This window comes from Colias croceus, chromosome 25 (genome assembly GCF_905220415.1).
Source record: "Colias croceus chromosome 25, ilColCroc2.1".
In the NCBI taxonomy this organism is placed as follows: domain Eukaryota; kingdom Metazoa; phylum Arthropoda; class Insecta; order Lepidoptera; family Pieridae; genus Colias; species Colias croceus.
The window spans coordinates 5109824-5125874 of NC_059561.1; the positions used below are offsets into that span (position 1 = coordinate 5109824).

At 32.6% G+C, this 16051-nt stretch overlaps 1 protein-coding gene across 5 annotated transcripts in view; it reads left to right on the top strand.

Moving 5' to 3' along the window:
• The first annotated feature begins 925 nt into the window (after positions 1–925).
• LOC123703154 (myb protein) overlaps positions 926–16051 on the top strand; it is a 54024-nt gene continuing 38898 nt past the window's right edge. For 2 of the 5 annotated variants that reach the window (XM_045651059.1, XM_045651061.1), the window contains exons 1-3: positions 1056–1252; positions 5503–5578; positions 6140–6253. In XM_045651059.1, the coding sequence (XP_045507015.1) occupies positions 6141–6253 (113 nt within the window). In that variant the 5' untranslated portion in view covers positions 1056–1252; positions 5503–5578; position 6140. Of the gene's footprint in view, positions 976–1055; positions 1253–5502; positions 5579–6139; positions 6254–6720; positions 7057–16051 lie in introns of those variants that run through there. The other 3 variants (XM_045651060.1, XM_045651063.1, XM_045651062.1) reach the window with 3 other exon arrangements.

Below are 16051 nucleotides of genomic sequence, written 5' to 3' on the forward strand. Positions count from 1 at the left end.
ATTCGCCAACCCGCACTTGGCCAGCGTGGTGGATTATGGCCTGTACCCTCATAGGAGGCCCGTGTCCCAGCAGTGGGAACGTATATGGGCTGATGATGATGATGATGATGATGAAAATATATTATAGAGAGTTAGATATAAGGGTAGCCGGTAGAGGGACTCATCACTCAAAAGAGCTGTGTTTTCCAATTACAGCACTAGAGCGCATTATGCGGCATAATGCTTAACGTTGAATGTTCCAACTACAGCAACGCTTCGCACAATCGAGCACTCTTAAAAGTTATGCACGTGAATTAATGCGTGCAATCGATTTATCGTTAGTAATTATTAATTGTTGGAAAAAAAATTAAAGCTTTCGTTTCATTGTAGATTTTTCGAAATACTCAAAGTTAATTCAAATTGTGTTAAAAAAATAAATATAAGTATGGATGAAGGTACAAACATTGAAAAAAATGTTAATGAAACAATCAAAATCCAAATTACTTAAAAAAAATGGTTGCCTGTAAAGTCGGTTTTACGGGCGAAGATTTTACGTGACAACGTCTCTCTCTCGTTCGGTGACTCATCGTTACGTTACCGAGCGTTACACTTTTTCATAAGTGACTCCCAGCCGCAACCTAATAATTTAAGACGTTGTCACGTCAATAACCGTAAATAGTTTTCAACCAACTATTATGTATACCACTTTATTTACACATTAATGAGGTTATTGCTAACTCTTATGAATATTTTTTTTTCAACACTGAACTTAGCGCAACCTGCGTTTCACGTTCCAATTAAGCATCAGCATAATTCGGCATTGTGCGCCACTGAGTCGCATTATTTATTGGAAAACAGCCTGTGTAACATAGGCATAATAAAGTTTATATTATTTTATGTTATGGCAATGACATGTCCATAGACAACACAACAGACTTCCTTCAAAGATGGCGGTTGATGAAACGAGAATACTTTTATTGCTCTGAGAGAATACTGGTAAGTTTATTTACGGTATTATATTTCTGTCCCTTTCTATCGTTGAGCGCACATACGGACTGATAGAGATAGACAATGTCCTGGTTTGATTGTAACGAATATTAACGTACAGTGGTTATTTTCTTGCAGTTTTATTTATTTTACTAATTTCTTGTGTAATTTTTAATATACTGTTATTTAATAACAAACAAATATTGGTTCCAATTTTTTTGTACACAGCTATTTGCTTATATTTCTAAAAATAAGCTGAATATATGGAGAAAAATGCTAAATCAAGGTATGTGAATGAATTGTGCGATCAATAGTGTCGTCATCATATAACCACAAAAACAACTTTTAATAACATTTCCACGGATGGTTTTCACCTGCACAATTGAATTTAATAGACTTTTATTCGAATAATGTCAAAATAATAGCACTCACGTTTTAATAAACATAGGATTTGACAGTTGACTAGGTATGTTTCTCAAAGTATTTCGCGTAACGTCTTGTTCCATCTTCAAATTTAATATTTTAACGGCCTATTATTTTGAAATGTTTTTTGATTGACATCTGTGCGACGTGCGTGTGGGTATTTAGAGAGATCAATTCGCAATTACCCTTTTCTACCAACAATATAGGAACTTTTCTCAACCGTAGAGATACGTAGATCATAAAATAAGTTCAATGCCATACGATTATGCAATTTCTACTGCGCCTAATACTTGGATACTTACATCATAATATGTAATTAGTTAAGTAGTTTTAGTTTTAAAATATCGTTTATAAATGAACATTCGCATTTCATTTGAAGTGATTGGGGTTATGATAAAAATGCATCACCGCTTTGATAAACACGAACGCACAAAATGTTAGGTTATATTTTGCGTTTATATTTCCACTCAAGATTCTTATCGGAATGCAATAATAAAATACCTATTTTTTTATAGAATAACATTAATGTAGTGGGTTGGCATGCAACACACAATCAATTAATATCATTATCATTAATGATCTTACGTCACACGAAGTTTACAGTGCTCTATGTATAGAATGATCCTAACTTCAAGACCTTAAAGACCAATTATTTTGAGAAAACAATATCTATAGAGGTACCTACCTAAATGAAAACATTACTGTATTTCTAAGCTAATTAAGTGTCTGAGTGTGTCTTCAGTCTTGGAGAGCAAAAAAAAATTTTTCATCTTACTATAATAGGTAGGTAAGTACATAATTATGCCTTTACGCACCTTACTGTGCTGTCTATGAATAATTAATTAATTATAAATTATCCATTTTCGGCCATTTTTCGGCATATTTTTTTAAACAATTTATGTGTCTGTTTATTTTGTTTACCTGTTTGTGACGCAGATTTCGTATAAATTATAGAGCTACTACCTAGGTTGGTAAGTATATAAACAGTATTTGTTGGTAAGCACATTCTTTAATTTTTTTTATGTACCTATTGAACATTGCTATTGGACAACCAAACAAAAAAAAAACAAATACAAAAAGTAGCCTAGTTATCGGTTGGTAGGATTCTGATTTTGGAATGAAATTATACATTTTCTATTCCAGCCTTTCCCAACCTTTCCCAAAGGCGGACCCCCAGCGCCACCTCACTAGCGTTAGCTTTTAAGTTTTAGAGTCGTAATTTTTTTTATTTGTCGGCGGACCTCAGGTTGGGAAAGGTTGTTCTATAATATCCATAATATTGTAACTTTGTATAGGCATAGTATAATTATAGTGGTATTAGGAAGATATTTTATAAATATTTTAGACGAATTAAAATATTTATAATTATTTAATTATTAACCCGCCATTGGTGACGTGAATTTGACTTACACCGTTGGTGACCCCGGTCTCACGCACCAGGGTTTTTGACTACGAGTTTCTCTGTAATTTGCGGTTCATGCTACTTTTCATTGGGATAGATATAAAGTTTCATCTTTTATTGTCAATAAAACATAGGTATTTCATAAATCAAATCTCTTTTATTAGCATAAGACAATATCTTTGGAATAACTAAAATTTTCAAGTATTTTAACAAAGTTTTTTTAAAACTCAAAAATAAAGCAACAATCTTAATTATTTAACAATAAAATTAGGCTTAGTCAGTCTTATGACATTGAAAATATAAAATTAAGTAACATAAATGGTAATACTTCGACCAATAAAAAATATATACAATACTAAAATCAATCATCTTCAACAGCCAAACAACTAGAGCAAGTGGGTAGGTACTACGTGCGATCTGGTTCAAAATTATCTGATTCGAAGTCACTTCCAGATTCACTTTCCGATGACGTTTGTAATCTGTCCTCATCAGATACTGCTTCTTGCAAAAGAGCCTCGAGCCGACGCTGATTACTTTCGTAAGGCATGCTGAAACAATGTTCACAATTTGAACAAAAAACACGAAATTTCTTGTAAAATATCGATCAAATCTAGCAAAACGCTTACTAATAATATAATTATATGATTAAACTGTAAAATTACAACAACAGCTTTATGAAAATAAGTAAAATAAAGAAATACATAATAACCATTTGACTTACTTAGTTGGTGACGCCGGTCTCACGCACCGGGTTGGGGCCAAAAATCTGTAACGTGCGCCCGCGTCGCTATCGCGGGGTAGGGGCAGGGTAGGGGGCGCGAAATTAGGCAGCTACTCGAAACCACAGTGTAATTCGATAAACGGTGACAAAAATATTTGGGTTCCTTTAACTGCCCGGTCTCACAGACCAATAGGTCACCAATGGCGGGTTAATTTTGTTTTTTTATCAATTTGTATTTTAAATAAAGAAGTGAAAGTGAGTGACCAAATAAAGGACGCTTTATTGTTTTAAAATAGATTGTTATTTGATTAAAATATAATAAGACTTTGTATAAATTGGCTGGTGACATTGAGTTACCCCATTTTTGTATAATCACCCATAAATACAAAATAATATTAGTAATTAATAATTATGTAAAAAAAAATAAGCACACGGATGCCCGTTTTATTACATTACATTTATTGTGATATAATATGTTATGAATTGGCAGTAAATTGATTACAAAATCCAACCGTGTATAAAGCCCCTCTAGGGCTATACCTACTCGATAAATCGTTTCGAAGGACATTCGTCAATAAAGCGTACTCATTAGTGAAATAAAATTAATCACTGTTTTACGGCATGGGTGGTGTTATACTTGATACTAGCTTCCGCCCGCGACTCCGTCCGCGCGGATGTCGGTCTTCGCGTGGATGGTTTTATTTCTCCATTTTGAGTAGGTACCTCTGACAATAAAATCTTATAAATATCTATCGGACCCAATTCCCAAATACGGCTAGGCCTATAATAATACGCAACGTGTGTTCGCGGTTCTACGGAACAACGTCTATGGATAAAACTGAAAAATTAAGATTAATTTTTTTCTACGTATTTTTCCAGGATAAAAAGTATCCTATTTTACGCCCAGGATAATAAGGTATAATTATACCAAGTTTCATCGAAATCGAACCGCTAGTTTTCACGTGATGCCTTCACATACAGACAGACAGACAGACAGACAGACAAAATTTTTTTTAATCACATATTTGGGTTTGGTATCGATCCAGTAACACCCCCTGCTATTTATTTTTTCAATATTTTCAATGTACAGAATTGACCCTTCTACAGATTTATTATATGTATAGATTATGACTTATTTATACATGTAGTACTAAGTACCTATAATTCAGGAATCTAAAAAGAATAAAAATCAATACTAAAATGTATTTCATCCAAATAGATGAAATAGTATGCCCACGATGCGAAATGAAGACAACGCAACGAAGGGACTACTCATATTGAGTCGTAAAAACCGATAGTTGTAACAACCGGATTTGAATTTTGATACACCATATTCTTTTGCCAGGTTTTTGTTTGGAATTCCTTTCTCTAGCTTTGAAATAATACGCGATTTTTCTTCGATATTGATTTGTTGTCTTTTTTACAATTTTCACAGTTAACTCAACAATATGTTTTGGTGCGCCTTGTGTAACGATAAGTAACAAACTGACTTGTGCTTTGTTTCTAAGAATGACAAAAGACCCTTTTTTTTTTTTTTTTTTTTTTTTTTATAGTGGAGAATGCATTTAAGCATACCCAGGGCACTCGGGGAAAGAGCCCTGGGTTATGTCGGACTCACCCTGCTGAGTGCAGGGACCTACCGACTAAACTCCACTGTGTTCCGCCGTGCCGCTTTATAGACGGGGCCGCGGGTATTCGGTAGAACCGCGTCCGCAGAATGACAAAAGACCCTAAACTTTGATTACTTTTAAGATAATAGCCATTGACTATTAAACCGTGCCAGATGTGGATACAGTAAACAGTTACCTATTTAATAATTGTTTACAATACAGCTGAGCCGGTCGTTCTACAGATATAATTCTCCGAAAATATTAACCAAATGTGGTCGCTTAATGCGGTATGTCAATATAAGAGGTACGAATTCCCCTAATCTGACGATTCGAGCTGAATCTAAGAGATCTAATAATTATAGATTTTTCAAATTTTCCAGTGGATCCCCTGAGCGTACCCAGTACCCACCAATATTAACTGCTCATACTGACACGAGATACTCATCAGTAGCTAAGGTATAACTTTTCCTGATATTCTTAGAATATTTAAGTATACTACTGTATATATATTATACTCTAAGCTTATATTAATCTGTCGTGCTCGAGTAAATCCCAAAATACCCTCGTGGGCTCCGCTACTAAAATAAATGAAGGTGAATGAAATTGAGAAAATTTTGTGATTGTAAGAATTAGTGGTTTAGTCAAAACAATTTCTTGTATTTATTTTTTCTTTAATATTTAATTTCATTAGAATTCATCTTCGGCCTCGTACCTAACTAACGACAAATATCCTTTTAATTGTTAATCCAAACGTAAGCAGAAAAAGAAATTCAACTTGTATTTATGTATCCTTATTGCCCGAATCCGATTCGTAATCGATCGATCGAAATTATATATATTTTTTTCAATTTCTGATTTTGTGGTTATGGCCACAAATCGTAGTTTTTGCAGTGAAATTCAATCATCAAGCGAATATTTATTATAATTTACTTATACTATCCATTTGAGGATTGTAAATAAATGATTCAGAATATCAGAAATACGAGAGAATAAAATTTGAAAATATTTTTGTTACAGTATGGAAGAAAAAGGTACCAAATCATATCTACAGTTTCAAATAGAGCGACTGCAAGTATTGAAGGCGAAGCTCAACACAGATACAGAAGAACAATATGTTGTTAAAGCTGAACCGTAAGTAGTTTTTTTATGCAATTTTAATGTTGAGAACTGCTGGCTTTTCAGGGAAATTTATTTTTTGGAGTGAAATTTAGCTATTTTATGCGAATTATCATGATGAAACCTTGTATATGTACAACATAAATTACAAAAAAATGAAAAGCTTTCGAATTTTGATTGATATAATAATATTAAAACAAAAAGTATATTAAAGATTTAAACTGCAGTTTGCAGATTCATAAACGTCTAGTTAGTTACTAGTATTTGTTAAAAAAAATCAGTTACTAGGATTTATTTAGTATTCTGTGTAAAGGTTAAAAGTTAAAACCATTGTAGGTATCGTCGTAAATATTAAAATGAATGAAAAATAACATAGGAATTTCGTACCCATTGTACATGCGATAAAGGGAAGAACGGGACGGGGCGAGGGCACAACAACATGCCGGTTTCCACTTCCAGTCGCTTTTCGTTCATCAGTCAGTTCGGCTCCGCGCGCGGTACGGCCGTGATTCGTCGCGTTTAAAAAAAAATAAACGAAAAAATAAATTGTCTATTCCCAATTTGGCGGGAAAAATTAAAACTAGGTTAGATCAAATAAATATGCATACCTCCGCGTGTAAATTAATAAATAGTGTTTTATAACGATGGTACGGAGCCTAAGTAATGATAAGGGTGGTTTATTTCGTCACACGCATCTCAATTAGTGTTTAAGCGATGCAATATCAAAGTATTGAGGAAGATGATTTACAATATCGGATTTTTGGTGAATCCTATAACATACTATCAGAGAATGGCAGTTCAGCCGGCCGGCGTAGAAAGTAAGTCTGATTTTCATTTCATTTGCCTTTGTATATCGTATCGAAATTGTTTACCACGTGTACTCGTATGTTTTAAATTATTATGAAAGCTTTTTTAAAATAATTAGGTAGTTAGGTATATGATCAAAGACAAAAAAGTTGATGAAAATTTATTTAGTCAACTGGTTTGTCTTGATGTTTTTTATACTTGAATTGTATTAATTAGGTAATAAATAAACTTCTTATTCGCAAAAGCAAGATTTCTAAAAGCTTTTGTAGATATATTTTTAATGAGGAATGCATGAAAAACTAATGTAACTGGTTTTAACTAAGTAGGAAAAAATAATATACCTACCTACCTGCATACACACTTTTTTAATTAAGATTAATTATTTCTAATTAAACAACTTAAATTTTGGCTTAAATTATCGAATTGATACCTACGAATTTTCATAGCAGTTTTGTGATAAACTTCCATTACTAAGCTAGGTACCTATGTAGGTATGTGCGAAAAGTTTGGGCTTTATAGGTAGATCCGTAATATTTAATCCAGGCTGCTATTTAGGTATATTTAGTTTCTTTAAAGTAAGTATTAAAGTACCTACCTACTACTTTCTTACATAGAATTAATAAAATACAATAGGTAGGTACGTAGAGCTTTTGGAGATTGTAAATAAATGATAACATGTTTACAAATCCCGTGCCTTTTTTATATCTAAATAGATATTTTTTAAATTGTATTATTTAGGAATGAAGATGAAATTTGAAGAAAAATACAATACCTAAGCTAAGGTACGGGTTCCCGCACGCGCCGCTTGACTAAATTATTTGTAATATTTTCGTATATTCCAATCCGAAATAATCTTCGAGCTTTCTGATTCAGCATTTTCTATACTAAGTAATATACCTAACTATAAAATATAAATAACTACTAAATATTAATGTAAACCTTGGCGCTATGTGCCATTTTATTACGCAAACAAAATCGCATAGAACATAAATCTTGTTAGTTTTATTGTCGCATGTACTTTAATATTTAAATACCATAATAACAATGAAGTGTACTATGGCCTAATCGCATAAACTTCCGGAGTGGTTTACTCTTTCAGAGAACATGAACAATCAAACAATAACACTTCTATGGCAATAATAATGTAATATTATAGCCACATTATAGCTTACCTAAACAACGTAGGTACCAAATGTAGACAAATTAAAAGCTTGATTCAGCAATTTCTGTTCTAAAGTTCTGGCAAGAGATTCCGAACATTGGCACTGGCACTTATGACACGACTGAATTTGGAAACAAGCGACTTCTTTAATTTCTTGGAATTTATAATTTACGTCAAAAATGTAAACATCTAAAAAAATTAGAGAAACATATTTTTTTATAAAAATATAAGCAAAATTAAAATATTCTTCATGAAAGTTTCCAGAATTTCAATCGAACTGTCGAACGAAATCGAACGAGTTCTTATTGTAAAGGCTACTGTAATGCGAGCTCATAAGTCATAAGTTATAGGTAGGTACTAGGTATCCTTATATTTTGTGAATATAGAATATTACTTACACTAAACTTGAACTAAATATAGCACAATAATTGACGTAATAACTAAACCCTATATTAATAAATGATGGTTTCTACATCGAAAACTTGCAAACCTGAGGCGGAATTAAACTAACCGGTTCAGAAAACCGGACAAAAGACAGCCCTGAGAAAGAGCTAAATTAGGTATGTTGAATTTTCAGTTTCGTTTGTACTACAATAACCCCCTTTTTGTGAGATGAATTTCTAGATACAGGTATTCTTAGTAACTACTTACTTTATGTTCCTGTAAAAGATCGGCAAGATTTTGAAGCTTTTATTCAAAAGATTGCATAAAAGCTATCAAAACAACTGTTATCTAACGTCTACTATTTTCCCTAGTCTATAAAAATCACAATTTTTAACGAAAACATTGTCCAAACTTGAACACGTGCTATTCCATTTCATCGCTTATAACAATATGGCTAATGCGTAAAATTTAAAGCGTTCAGACTAAACAAATTCATTCACGACGAATCTTCCTTATAATTTTTTCCATTTTTGTTTGACATGATTAGGTGTCGACTGTCGGCACAATCAATTCCGTTCTCCCCTTCGTAGTTCGTTAATTCATGAAATTGCTTTATTAAGAACAATGATATAGCGCTTAAGTGTTATAGAGTCATGTTTTCACAAACAAAAGGCAATTTTCGTATCATTCAATAAGTTTAAGAAAAATTTGACCTTCAACTCTGAATTATCCTGCGTGCTTGCCGAAACCTTGAAACATCAAGGTCTCACGTACGTACTTACCTGGTAAGATATAACCTTTCCAGATTGTGGGGTACAAAAAATACTTCAAACTAGTGAGGTTTTTGAACCATCTAATGTTGAAGGTTTAAAGGTACCGAGGCCGAGGGCTCGCTCAAACTCAAATTGCGTGAGCGTGGCTACTGGCGAATTTATCTACGGATATTTAAAATATGTACCTTTACTGACGTCAAATTAACGTTCTACTGTATAAGATGAATTGAATAATGTATCGGCAAAGCCCTCGCAATAAATTATTTCATTAAAAAATGTCACGAACAAAATATTATAATTTATAATTTTTGACGTGTATGAAGTCATACTAGAGATCCGTATTACATTTTAGATAAGCCACCTTGTATGGTTATTTCAACGTTTCCGGTCATAAAACAAGTTTTATATTTGTCTCACGTTTCTAAATAGGTACAATAAATTGCGAAGATTCTGGCTTGCCAAAATGATTAGTTGTGGAAAACCCCGCAAAATATTGTTTATTACGTCTATAATTTTTTTATGATCAACTTGTAGGTATTGACTGTGGTATTGATAAAACGATGATGATGAAAAGTTATTAAATTGTAGTATCTTGAAAACTTTAATATTTGTTCATTTAAATTGTGAATCAAAGTATAATAAAACCAGAAAATATATTTACTGTAAGCGTTTAATTTTCGGAATAAGTCTTTGCGTGACAAAAATATTTATAAGAAGTAAGAACTCTACAATTTCCTGCTAGCCATTTTAAATGGCACAGAAGAAATATATTAGAAAAACTTTGCCGTCCATTTGCTTAGAATTGCATAGTATTACGAAGTAAGTTTGTAAAATCACTCGTTGGTACTGTAATATAATTGTATGCAATAGAATATAATTAATGTAGGTGATACGTTTTCTCATTTCAGTGAGAGTTTTTCAGATTCCTGAAATAGTTAATGCTCTTTGTATTCTTAACTGTTCGCAGATAAGAATATCTAATTACGCGATATTTAACATATTCCAATTAAAGTCGCGACAAATATTTCGGAATGTCCAATTTGCATAATATTTTAATGAACGCTTCATTACCCGCTAAAATCGCGTGTACTCATTCCCATAAAATATGTTTTTCATGTGAGAACATGCAGGCAATGACCGAGCCCTTCCCTAGGGGTAAGACCGATGACCGAGGGTGCCACCCCCAAAGGTACAATAATTACTTCACGTGCGTCTGCAGATGGCACACAAGGTGCGAGCCAGGGCTGACCTTTTATCGATAAAATTATATCGATAGAATGTAGCCCTGTTAGAATAAATAATAAATAATATTTCAGACATTTTTCACACATGACACGATCTCATCCCATACTAAGCTTTTAGCTTGTGTTAATTTTTATCGATAAATTACCTACGACTTGTCACTTGTGGATAGAAATGTTATGAACTTACTTTTTAATTAAAGGGGCCACATGTCGAGACCTTTTTGATAAGAAGTGATAGGGGATACCGCTCTTTGTGTATTAGGTATGGTTGAGTAATGTTATAAATTCAAACTTATCATACATTTTATTTTGAATGTTTATCAAATTTATAAAACACAATAATCACTCACTTAGAAAGTTTGGTCCAATTTGTATGGGTAATTTGAAATTTCCTCCTTTTTTACGATTACTTTTTTTTCAAAGATGAATACATTTTTGCTCATATAAAGGGAAGAAAATGCAAGAGAAGGGATAAACACAATCCAAGCAATTAAAAAAAAATATTAATTTAATTCAGCATCGATATACGCACGTCACTAGTCGTGTCTAATACGACAATTCTATGAATGCTGATATAATTGGGGTGACTGTAGGACGTGACTTTCACACGATGCAACTGCATAAAAATATAGTCAATAATAACATAGCTCATACTTTTATTGTCTTTGAACACAAACAAAATTGTTTCCATGCGTAAAAAATACTGTTCTCGTAGTTAATGAACCTCAAATTGAAAACATTATGAAACAAATGGTTCAATTTTATCCGATGTTCGCTAGTTGATATAATATTTATTTCTTCTAGTACTTTTGGATTTTGGATTGATATGTGAAGGTAGATTTTCACTACATGTGCTTCTCTCATAACAAAAACCATTAAAACTTGAAATTGAAGAAAATTTAACGAAACGAAAACGGGAAGTTGTAAACGATTGAAAGTGAAAGATATTCAAAATTGTGAACGCAGTCCTGTTTTTAATACTTCAATATTGTTTTAGCACACGCAACTCAATACTCAATAGCTTTGGGATTCATCCATCACACTGAAAATTTTAAGTAAAGCTTTACAACTTATCAATAGACGATAGATATGAAACACGTTTGCTGTTCCTTGAAACATTATTCACAAAAGCCATAAAAAATGTCCCAGTCTTGCCACGTGGGTAACATTTCGTATCAAATCTTTCAAGGCCAGCTGTCTGACTACAATACCGCTAAGAAATTGGGGTATTTTTTCTTGTCTAGCCTTTTTGTGATTGGCAAAAATACTGCTATGAATACGTAACATGGGCTGTTCGCAATGTGTCAAAGTTCATATTTTTTCAGAAATTATTGATCCTTGAAGCGTAGCGGAGGGTCGGAAATGTTTTTGCTGTCTTGTGGCAGGGGATGGACTAATTTTTTAGTCATGAAATATTAAAGTGGGTAGAGGTATTTCAAGTTAAAGTTCTTGTGAATAGTGAGACGATGAGGTTTTACTTAAAGATGGAAAGTACATAATACGTAACAAATAACAATATGACGATTAAAAAGAGGTAACTAAAGATATTGTTGATAAGCGACAAAATGTTTGAGCTTTACTTAATAATGTAATCATGTGTCAAGCCCATAAAATTTTAATAATTTGATTGTTAAATTACCAGAATTGTAAACGTGATTAAAATATAATCAGCCAACAGCTAAACCACATTACCGATAGTAAAATGTAAATTAAAACATGAAACACCTTTTCTAAGACGATGCGGGCTGTTTATGCCATATAAAGGCAAAGAGGGAACCCCTATATAGAATTTTTACTGTTTTACATATTATACGTGTCTTGCTATCGCACATGTGGGCTTATATCAGCTATTTCCCTTTAAAACTAAAATAACTTAAATTAAGCTTATTCTAATAATTTCAAAGATATCTAATTGAATTCTTCAGAAAACACCTGTTGAATTAACATAGTATAGAAACTAATAACTAATAAGCTATGCAATACCTTCTCGTATTATTTTTAACCGACTTCAAAAAATCAATTCGGCCGGTATATTTTTTTTTTTTATGTATGTACACCGATTACTCCGAGGTTTCTGAACCGATTTACGTGATTCTTTTTTTGTTCGATGCGGGATGGTGTCGAATTGGTCCCATAAAAATTTTAGTCGGATAGGCCCAGTAGTTTTTATTTTATGAGCATTTTTGTCTGTAGGCATTTGTAAATTTTGCAAGTGCAAGTTTGAAGTCGGTTGTTTTTAACGCAGTTATCACTTGTTTAACTTTAAATTGAAGGTTTTATATATTCATGTAGGTTCTTTTTATCATATTTTTGCAACTATATGAGATAAACTAAGTTTACCTACTTATCGTAAACGGTCTGTTTACAGAAAGCAATAATGTATGTGTTCTAAATTCTTCACAAATCACACGTCACATACATGCATGAGTAACTAAATAATTACTCACAAGCCTTATGAATGTATGAATTAATTTAATGTATCGTTAATTAAAATCGTTTAGGTACCAACAAGCGTGTCGACCATATTGCACATCATTTTATGGTTGACGGGAGAGGTGGGAAATGGGTCATCTGGACTCCATACTGACCCATTTAAATGTTAACATAATTCATTATTCCGTGTATAATAGGATTAATTAAAATATGGTATTTGTTTTTTTATGAGATTCATGATTTTTGGTAGATACATTAGTGATAATACTTTATAGTTTAAAGTTTAAACATCTGAAGATCATAGCAATAACGAATAAATGCTTTAAATGCGGAATCTTTACAGAAATTTTAACATGTAATTATTTAAGTTTTAACAGTTTCAAAAATTTTGAATTATTGTCATACTATGTTGTTCCAATTCAATAAAAAATGTCAAGCCTGTTTTCTTAAGGCCTACTTAAGACCTGCTAACATCTTCTAAAGAACATATAAGTACTTTGCTCGTAAGTGGATGTTACCAAAACACTAATTGTAATTTAATTTATAGCTCATGAAAGGGTGCAGTTATCACCTGTATTTATTTAAAGTGGGGCTCAAATTACAAACTAATGTCGGAGTTCCCACGAGGGGCATGCATTGGTTTGGACAATAGAGCTTGGTGCATGTTGTACAAATTCTGTTTACAAGGAACGAGATGATTTTGTTCCCATGGTGTTTTGACCCCAGATCTGAGGAGTTGTGTGGAATATAATTGTTTTGAGTTGGAGTTTTGATCGATTTTATGGGCGAGTGCGTGAGGGTAAGATAAGTTTATAAGTTAAATAATTCTTTGTTTGATACATATTAATGCTGGTTTTATTTTCGGTTTTATGCTTTCGGTAGTCTTTTTCTATTAATGCATGTAATAAAGAACGATTTCAGAATTCATAATCGTTTAAATGATCAGTTCACGTATTTTCGGAGTTAGTTTGTGAGCCTATATGCCATAGTATTTGTCGTACAGTTGATTGAATACTTTTCTCCTTGGAATATTTTCTCAAAGCAACGAGAGCGTAAAATTAATATTAATCTTCAAAGAAAACCCAAATGTTCATATCGTACCATTTGCATATATCCTTTGTCCAAAACCTGCTTTATGGTAAAAGATAATTTAGGGGAAAGATTTCAAAAGAGCCTAAAATGCATTATTATGTGTTTAAAGTGCATTGCCCTTTGAATAGGCCAGTTGCGTTTGTTTTGACGATTTTTATTTTTGCACTGTATGCATTGCTGGAAACAGCTGTTTGGAGACTTTTCTATAACACGAAAATTGGTCATGAAATATTGTTGAACATGTGCATGTGTTGTCACTATTACAGTTAAGTAGTTAAAAAAATCTAATTAATATATTTATTAATGCTGGTTACAAGTTGTAGTTGTGTTTTAAACCTTTGAATTTCAATTCTTTAAGCTAGTAAACTAGGTTACTAGTTATTCTGATAATATAAGGATACATTTACAAGGACATTTTTATCTCGAATTAAACATATACACACTATTGATAGACTTTAAATGGTCGATTTAAATTGAAATTTAAAGTCTGGATTTTACTTATTCTTGAAAGCTTGTCCTAGAGAGCTTTCTATAATTTATCTGTAGAATTGGGAATTATTGGTGCTTGTATTTAGTGACAACGCGGCTAATAACATGTTAACAAACCTATGGTTATCTCTTAATCTCTTCGGAATATGAGAATGACAAAGCGCACTGCTTTTATTTTGATGGTTTTGCTTTTTGACAGTTTTGTGTGCTATTTCCAACAATTATGTCTTGGTTATTTATGTTAACCCGGATTATAAGAAAACTTTGAAACTACTTAAAAATTGCAACTTATATAATATTATCGTAAGTTCTTAAAACTCTAAAAAATATCCATACACCGCCAATTTGTTGTGTCCCCAAAAGCGATCCAAAGGAACAAGCTACCATATTTTTATCGATCGGCAGCTGTGTACAATCAACGTGGTATTGTGGGGGTCGCAGATGGCTCGTGCACTCCCGCCGATTGCACGGTATATTGTATTCTATTTGTACATCAGATATTATTGTGTCAATGGATATTCCATTAGAAATACTGAAGCACTGCAATTGAGTGTAAAACTTTAGAATGTGAAGTGCCATGATGCAAATGTTTTGGAGGTATAGGTCATGCTAGACACTTGTGTGTGCCTAACTTGGTATAATCATGCGATTTACGCATTTAAAAGCTGACGATAAACTTTTTGAAAAGTTTTTTTTTTATACTTTGTACATTAATTAATCAAGAAGCTTTAAAGGAAAACCAATAATCCGGAAAGTCCTATAAATCAATTGAAAAAAAGTACGAATTCGACCTTTACCTAATTTGATTTGAACAAAACGTTAATCAATATTCCGTTCACACCTTTAGCCACCTATTCTTAAACCATTCGTTATCTTCGATAATTTGCGATCGGTATCGCGTAAATTCGATTGACACGTGGATACCACATGGCATATCACCTGCTTGGCTACCCGATGACGGAACCCGGGCTTCGGGACTGCATTCTTTATCTTCCCATTAGGTACTACAGTACCGGTCGTTGACTGCTGTTGATTTTCGCATACGAAATGCGATACCGTCTGGCTCGCGAAAAGGATCAAATAAATTGTAATGATTTATTATTTTGGTAAAGTAATAGGACATTCTAGTATTACGTGGAGTTATTTTGAATGTATTTTCCTTGATTCTAAAGATGAATTTTTGTTCAGTCATACTTAGCATTGACCTTTTGTATTCAATTGTGTACTCATGATGTAATAAACCGTCCAATTATAATAATTCAAAACTTAAAATTGAAATATATTTATCAATCCATTAACAATATCCAACCGAAATTTTGTTGTCAAGCAATAAATCACGTAATTATTCAATAAGTAAATAATTCACAATCAACGGGCGGATTTCGTCTATTTCAACATATCAAAATTGCGATAGTATGATAAACTGAAG